This window comes from Rhinopithecus bieti, unplaced genomic scaffold (assembly GCF_001698545.2).
Source record: "Rhinopithecus bieti isolate Rb0 unplaced genomic scaffold, ASM169854v2 scaffold_16234, whole genome shotgun sequence".
NCBI classification, from domain to species: domain Eukaryota; kingdom Metazoa; phylum Chordata; class Mammalia; order Primates; family Cercopithecidae; genus Rhinopithecus; species Rhinopithecus bieti.
The window spans coordinates 3513781-3521981 of NW_016808946.1; the positions used below are offsets into that span (position 1 = coordinate 3513781).

General features: G+C 46.5%; 1 protein-coding gene across 1 annotated transcript; it reads right to left on the reverse strand.

Annotated features, from left to right (window-relative positions):
- Positions 1–280: 280 nt before the first annotated feature.
- On the reverse strand, positions 281–5022 carry LOC108539338 (PRAME family member 1). The gene is made up of 4 exons (XM_017887926.1): positions 4958–5022; positions 2820–3132; positions 1844–2422; positions 281–920 (listed from the first exon to the last, which is right to left on the reverse strand). Exons 2-4 carry the CDS (start codon positions 3104–3106, stop codon positions 362–364), a joined length of 1425 nt encoding a protein of 474 aa, XP_017743415.1. The 5' UTR covers positions 3107–3132; positions 4958–5022; the 3' UTR covers positions 281–361.
- Between the last annotated feature and the right edge of the window lie 3179 nt (positions 5023–8201).

Sequence of the window (8201 nt, forward strand, 5' to 3'; positions counted from 1 at the left end):
CAACATTTTCCTCCAGTCTTGCCCTGGCTGTTACATTGTTTCCATCGCACTGAGCACCTGTCTGGAGCAAAGAGTTCTGTGCTTCCTTTAAGTTGCATATGGCCTGGTCACAGTCATTCATGCCAGTAATCCCAGCACTTTAGGAGGCTGAGGCAGGAGAATCCCATGTGCCCAGCAGTTTGAGACCAGCTGGGGCAACATAGCGAAACCCTGTCTGAAACATTCTTTAATAAAAAATTTTAAATTATTAAAAAAGGAAATAAGAAAAAACAAAAATAACTTGCACGTACATACTAGATTTTAGTGTCCAAGTGCCCGGAAGAGAACTTTGGATGGATCTACCCCGCTAGGCACGCCTTCCCTAGCAGCAAAGATGGAACTCCAGTTCCTCAGACGGTGATGAGCCGCAGGAAGGGCAGGGGGCGGGGCCAATGAAGATCCTCCTGGGCTGCCTGACTTCCCTCAGTGTCCGCATCAGCTCAGCCCGAAGTGGGGTGAAGATCTCCCAGTCGACATGAACCAAGGAATTCAAACTCTCATCAGGGGCGGGATACGTCTCCAGGCTTAACTTGCTCAGCCCACTGGTGTGGCCCAGCAGGTCCTTCAGGGCGTCCATAGACATGAAATTTCTGCCAAAGTAGAAGGTGGTGAGCTGGGAGCAGCGGCTCAGACCGGGAAGGATGTCACTGAGTTGGGAGTAGTGGATCTGACAGCCCTCCAAGATGAGGGTCTCGAGAGTGGCAGCAACTTTCTCTAGCAGAGCTCCGAGGGCCTCAAGACTGATGCGGGACAGCGGCACGTAGCTGAGATTCAGATGCTTTAGGTAACCGAGGCTTGGGTACTGGGAGAGACACTTCACGTCCTCTTCCAATAGGTAGCCACAAGTTAACTCCAAGTTCTCCAAGGGGTTCTGGAGGCACCTGTGGAGATCAAGAAGTTAGTTCTGGGCAATGGTACCAGTTAGATGAAGATGGTGGGGAATAACTTAAAGGGAAATGCCTGCTTCACCCAAACACAAGTTTATTCCCATCACGTGATGATGGACCGCATGCAAGCTGCTGTGTGATGAGGACTCTGATCATTCAGGATAGTCCCATTTTAGGCTCAGCCCTTTCACCATTGTTTGTGTGATTGGTTCAAAGTTGCAAAATCTCTAAAACCTTGTTTCTTTTAGCAGAAAACTTCATATCTGAGCCACAGGTACCCAGTGGGAGATGTGCACAAAGAACTCAACTAGGCAAGGTCTAGGGACATCAGCTAGGGTTACCTGCCGGCAGGGGCTCCCAGACATGCCTGCATCTGTAAACCACCTATCACTTTTTACCACTCACGCCTACTCCCTCACCCTCCGTCCTGGAAACACTCATTTCCCATGTCAATTACCTTTCCTGGGGTTCAAAACAACCTTTTACAGGCAAGGAATTAGAGACAGGATCATTTGTCATCACTAAGCTTCTACTGTGACATGCTCAGGTTTGATGCACCTTCCCTCCTTTCATACCCTCCTCTGTTACCTCTTTTACATCATATCAACTTGAAACACACTTTGTAACAAGAAATTCACACGTTCACCCTCAGTAGAACTGAAATCCCCACTAACTAGGTTATACATCATGTCCCTCTCTAGCCTCTACCCCAGGTGACCCCGCTGCCTTTATTGGAGTGATACTGTGATAGCCACTCCAGGACATGCAGCACTGAATGGGACATGCATTCACCTTCTGGTGTCCCCTTCACTGTGACGTTGCCACTGACTGGCACACAGTACATGCCTTCCAGTGTTTGCTGTAACAAAACAAGGCTGTGCTGTGGACTGCAGAGAAAGTGCGCAATCCTTTCTCACCTGATCAGCTGTTCCAGGTGCCCACTGAAGAAGGTGACCAATTTTATTTTAAGCAACTGGAGGTGTTCCAGCCTGAGGAACACAGAGCTGAATTTGGCGACTAACCGTCCCTCAAGGTCATTGTCTGACGTGTAATGATGGCACCTGGAGAAAATGAGTTTGCGAAGATTCTTCATCTCCTTCAGGTAACAACGAAGCTTTCTTATCAGATGCGGCCAAGACATGTTGCGGATTTCCAGCTCCTGAATACTATTCAGGTGGATTATTTTCAATGACTTTCTGAGATATTTAATTGGCGTTAGATAATTCACCAGCTTACTACAGCACAGGTGTACTAAACCTCTCCTTTGGTAAACCCACCGAAAGAGGTATCTCAGGCATTCATCCTGGGGTACTTCCTTGAGGCAGACGTCTATGAACACCTTTAAGGGCTGGTGCTCTCCTGTACTTGGACAGTCCTCTGCTGTCTCCCTCTTACTCGTGACCTCTGGGGAGCAGGGCAGGGCCCAGGCTCCAGGCCATACGGCCCAGAAATTCTCATCAACATCCCGCAAATCCAGCACTTCAAGTTCCCACCTCCTGTGGGTAAAGTAAGGGAGAGGCTCAGAATTTAGAAGGACCCATCCCTGACCTTTGCTTTCTTTCTCATCCCATTAATCAGCTGCTCCTGTCCTCGGTGCTCCCTGTTCTCTCTCTGTCTTTCTCGATTCCTTTTCCCTTTTGATTCTGACTGGTCCCCACTTCCAGTCCCTTTGCCTTCCACTGGGTAAAGTCAGGTTTCTGTTCCCACAGTGGACCCTGTATGATGAGCAGTCCTTTCTCTGAGGATCTGGCCAATGGCCAAAGCCTCCCTGAGCTTCCTCACCAACACCATCAGAAGACTCTGGGCCACTCTTGGGCTACTTCTCCACCTGACCCTGCTGTTCTTTCCCTGGACACCTGAGCCCTATCTACCAGCCCTCTTGGGCCACCTCACCTGGGGCGATCCTTCTGTGTAAGCACCATATGAAGCCCTTCTAGCAATGCTTTTAAGGTCTCCAGATGAAGCGTCTTCATGAGCGATCCCAGAGGGAGGCGGGTGAAGGGCCAGGCCTGCACCATCACCGTCAGAGCCTCGAAGTGTCTCCTGCTGAAGGCCTCCATGAAGAGTGGGAGATACAGCACCCTGGGCAGCTCCTCCACAGCAGAGACGGTCAAGGCCTGGTCTCTCAGCACGCTCTGCCCCGCCAGCTCCAGGAGTCTGGGTGGGGCCTGGATGCTCATCCTGATGGATTTGCAAGGAAAACACTCTAGAAGACAAACCCAGGGAAAACGCATCACTCTCGGAGCAAACACAATCACCTCGTCTTCTCCTAGGACCATATCCTTGCTCTGGTAGAGGTAGAAAAATTACCAGTTTACCCCAATTCCACTCTGCCCTTTGTGGCCTCAAATCTATATTTCTGCTGCTGCTGGTACCAGGAAGAATGTCTTCCAAACACCAAGGAGGGAGGGGTGAAGGAGACCACTGGCCCATTAATTTTCATCCATTGCTCCGCTGAATCCCAGAACCACCGGACAGTGTCACTGAGGATCCTGAAAGCCAAGTTCTACCTCTTTGAGGAAAAATGTCTTGTCACTTACCACCCTAAGCAATGAGAATGACAGTATCCTGTGGCCCCAGACAGCCTACATTCTCAGTTCACACCATGAACATGCCGGGGGAACGCTAAAGGGACTCCCTAAAATCAATGCCATTATTTTTTATCTTGAAAATTTTCAACCAGAAAGGGAACGGGTGCTGTGGCTCATGTCTGAAATCCCAACACTGCTGGAAGCCAAGGCAGGCAGATCACTTGAGGTCAGGAGTTCGAGAACAGCATGGCTTACATGAAACCCTGTCTCTACTAAATATAAAAAAAATTAAGCATCGTATGACTCCAGAAGGCAGAGGTTGCAGTGAGCTGAGATTGCAGCACTGTACTCCAGCGTGGGTGACAGAGTTAGACTCTGACTCAAAGAGAAGCAAATTGATTAATTAATTAATTTAAATATTAGCCAGGCATGGTGGTGCATGACTGTAATCCTAGCTACTCTGGAGACAGAGGAAAGAGAATCACTTGAACCCCAGAGGCAGAGTTTTCAGTGAGCCCAGCTCAGGGCCTGCACTCAACCCTGGTTGAAAGAGTGAGACTCCATCTCAGAAAAAAGGAAAAAACTTCCCTGGAACTGTGAAAGTGGTGTGATGGTATTCTACAGCATTTGGAAGGTATGTATAGAAATACTAACTGTAGCTGGGCGTGGTAGCTCACTCCTGTAATCCCAGCCCTTTGGGAGTCTGAGGCGGGCAGACCTCTTGAGGTCAGGAGTTTGAGACCAGCATGGCCAACATGGCGAAACTAAAAATACAAAAATGAGCTGGGCTTGGTGGTGAGTGCCTGTAATCCAAGCTACTCAGGAGGCTGAGGCAGGAGAATCTCGTGAACCCGGGAGGCAGAGGTTGCAGTGAGCTGAGATCACCCACCCCATGGCACTCCAGCCTGGGCAATAGAGGGAAACTCCATCGCAAAAAATAAAAATAAAAATAACCAGAAACTGTAAAAGTGATATGATGCTATTCTAGAGCATTCTAACTCTAAGATGAAGGTTCCAATACACATCGCTTCCACATATTCACAATTACCCACTTTTGGATGGATCCTAGGGGCAAAGATAAATCCCGTGATCTCAGTAAAATTACGTTCTGGAGATTGGTGTATGGGATGCCTTTAAGGATTTTATGAAAATGAAAGCACACTTGGAGAATCACAATAACACCAAGTCTATGAACTGTTACTAAAGGCACAAAAACAAATAACTGCAAATGTCAAGAAATAAAAATTCAGTTAACCGCAAATTTTAATATATTTTTTAAAAAACTGCTTCGATAAGAATTTTAAAATGACAAAAACCAAGCACAAATCACAATTTGAGTGATGAAGACAAAACTACATTTAGAGGAAAAACAAAGCCTAAATTTGTTCATCTCACGAAACAGACAGGAAATTCTCTGTGCCACCTTGGGCTGCGTGTCTCCATCCCTGACTGGCTGGCTGCAGATCAGATGGGCATGACCCTACGAAGGTGGTGACTTACCAGAGCTGGACTCACTTTGCAGAGTTCTGGGACCTCTCAGAGAAGCAAGCAGTAGCTCCAGGGCTGTGTGTCTCTTCCGTGCACCCTCAGGAGCTTTTATGGACCTTTCTAACCCCACCCTTCCCTTCTCAATCACCAGCTTCCAATCAGAAAGTGATACCTGATTAGATCTTGTAGTTCCACCCAGTTAATCCGGAATGAGTTTTCAGCTTTCTTCTGCCTAACTAATTGAATTAGATACACATTTATGAAAGTGAAAGAATCAATAATAGAGTAAAAGTCCAAAAGTCATTCGTTCATTTATTCTCCAAACACTGATGAATTTTGGCTAATAGGTGACTTTCATAGTGATATAGGGAAGGGATTAATCTGTTCCTGATATTAGACAAAACAAAACAAAACAAAACTGAAGGTGTCCTTATTGGAGGATGTTTGACCGCAGAGAAATTATCAGAACGTTTCAGAGTTAAAACAGCTTGAAGAAGATAGTGATGTCATTCCCAAGAAAACAGAATAAAAAGCTGTGTATATTCAATGGTCGCCTGGGTTTTATGCTGTCTAACATAGCAGATCATATGCACGTTCAAATAGAAGAAAGGAACCACTGAGGGTGTGATCCATCTCAAGACTGAGTCAAGGCTTCACTGAAGGAAATCAGGAGCTTTTATGGACCTTTCTAACCCGACCTTGTGGGGTGACCAAGTGAGGTGGGGACTGAGAAGAATGGGTCGATGTGTTCTGATGGGACCCTGGAAGGGAACCAAGACAATATAAAATATGGCGATTATCTTGTGGGCATTTAGATGTCGGGACTGAAGGTCTTTTGTCTAGATTGAGTTGATTGATTGATTGACTGATTGATTGATTTTGAGACAGGGCCTCGTGTGTCACCCAGGCTGCAGTGCAGTGGCAAGATTTTGGCTCACTGCAGCCTCGACCTTCCGGGTTCAAGCAGTTCTCCCACCTCTGCCTCCCAAGTAGCTGGGATTACAGGCACACTCCACCATGCCCACTAATTTTTGTAATTTTAGTCGTGATGGGGTTTCATCATGTTGGCCCGGCTGGTCTCGACCTCTTGACCTCAAGTGATCTGCCCATCTCGGCCTTCCAAAGTGCTGGGATTACAGGCTTGAGCCACCTCACCCAGCCTAGAGTGAGTTCAGAAATTAAAAGGGAAATCATCAAAAGAGACAGTGGAGACTCTTAAACCATAACGTTGACTTTGAGGACACCGGGCAGGCACAGTCTTGGCCCTACTAGAAGGTAAAGTGTGTTTATTCACAAAAATGATGTGCTCCTCTCAGAAAACCAGCTTGTGAAGATGGAATCTGAGAATGTGAGCTGGGGCAGAGGCCAGAGAGAAGCAGTGTGACCAGACCTGGGAAGGGAGACTTTCCCAAGCTGGAAGCCACGGAGGAAGAAACTGTGGGCTCTACAGGATGTGAGAGAGAAATGAATGAGGGTTCATATGTCCCTGTCGTGGCGCTGTCATCTGGAAACGTTTCCTTTAGACTCTGGGATCTTCCCACAGTGGAACATTTCCCAGAGAAATGTCAGCCCCAGTCATTTTCCAGGACCTGCATCCAAATCTTAATCTCACCGACACCCTTTCTACTCTAATTTGATAATTCATGTTTCCTCCTTCTTAGAGTCCTTTCCTGTCCCTAATATTGAACATAGAGATTCTTATCAGGGTGTCACCATTAGGCCTACACAGAAAACTCAGGACTAGGCACAGTGGCTCATGCCTGTAACGTCAGCACTTTGGGAGGCCAAGGTAGGCGGACCACGAGGTCAGGAGATAGAGATGATTCTGGCTAATACGGTGAAACCCCGTCTCTACTAAAAATACAAAAAATTCGCTGAGCATAGTGGCAGGTGCCGGCACTCCCAGCTACTCAGAAGGCTGAGGCAGGAGAATCGCTTGAACCTGGGATGTGGAAGTTGCGGTGAGCTGAGATCGCGCCACTGTCCTCCACCCTGGGTGACAGCGTGACACTGTCTCAAAAAAGGACGAAAGAAAAAGCAAGCAATCAAACAAGAAAGAAAGAAAGAAACCAATTTCAGGCCTCTAATCCCAGCACTTTGGGAAGCCAAGAAAGGCACTACACTCCAGCCTGGGTGACAGAGTAAGATGCTGCCTCAAAAAACAAAAAACAAACAAACAAACAAATACCAAAATTATCTGATAATTTGTCTATGATCTATAGAACAAACCTGCATCTGTCTTTCTGAAACTAAAATACAAGTGTGAAAACCTGTGATTTTCAGTGATTGGTTAGAGAGCTGACAAATCACCATCTCTTTAGAGTCACCGACTAGATTTTGGCTTTGTCATTTTGGGGAGGTCACGGTTTCCTGTTTGCTCTAGTTTGTTGTAGATACAGATCTATATTTTTGCACTGAAGGAAGAATGATTTGCTCCAGTTTTCTGTCTGGCTTGTTTTGATTTGGACTGAATACATTCCCTTGGTGAATCTTCACCACTAGATTGCTGCTTTCTTCTTGTCTTCAGGTGGTGGCTTAAGCTCAGGTTTACCTAAGTTTTAGTAAACCACGAGAGTGCTGCCAGTCCCAAATGGGAGTCCCAAAGAGATTCTCCTGGCAGTGTAGGAGTGCTAGCTAGGTCAAGCCCAGGTTTTCCTGTGTTTTGATAAGGAGAGAAGGGAGGTGATAGGAAGATCTCTCATTGAAATGAGTTAGTTTCCAAAAGGATGTCTATTTCCATTAATGTGGGCTGGAAATATTTAGAATGTATTATCCACCTAAATGATTTTAGCAGTATTCTGAAACAGAAATTGGAATCTTTACTGGACACAGTTACTTTAATTCAGTAAACCCCACTAGTCACCATGAGGACAGGTCAGTGCCCTGGTTTTCCTGTTTTTTGATAAGGTGTTACAGGAAGGTCTCTCACTGAAATGACTTAATTTCCAAAAGGATGCATATTTCTATTGATGTGGGCTAGAAATGTTTAGAATGTATTATCTACCTAAATGATTTTAGCATTTTTCTAAGAGAAATTGGACATCTTTACCAGACACAATTACGTTAATTCAGTAAAACCCACCAGCCACCATGAGGACAGGCAAAGGTTGGTGATGCCATGAGGCTCCCGCTAATACACACTGTGGCCATTCCCTTCCAAGGCAGGGGCCGCACCTTTGTGCAGTGAAGCCCTTTCCTGACATGGCCAATGATCAGGAACAGATTCTCCCGGATCTGCCCATGAGGAGTGAACAGG

Coding starts and splice junctions, on each gene's coding strand:
- LOC108539338 (XM_017887926.1), bottom strand. CDS start 3,106: ATGAGCATCCAGGCCCCACCCAGACTCCTGGAGCTGGCGGGGCAGAGC. Junction 2,423..2,819: donor ACACAGAAGGATCGCCCCAG/GTGAGGTGGCCC, acceptor CTTTACCCACAG/GAGGTGGGAACTTGAAGTGC. Junction 921..1,843: donor CACCTGGAACAGCTGATCAG/GTGAGAAAGGAT, acceptor TGATCTCCACAG/GTGCCTCCAGAACCCCTTGG.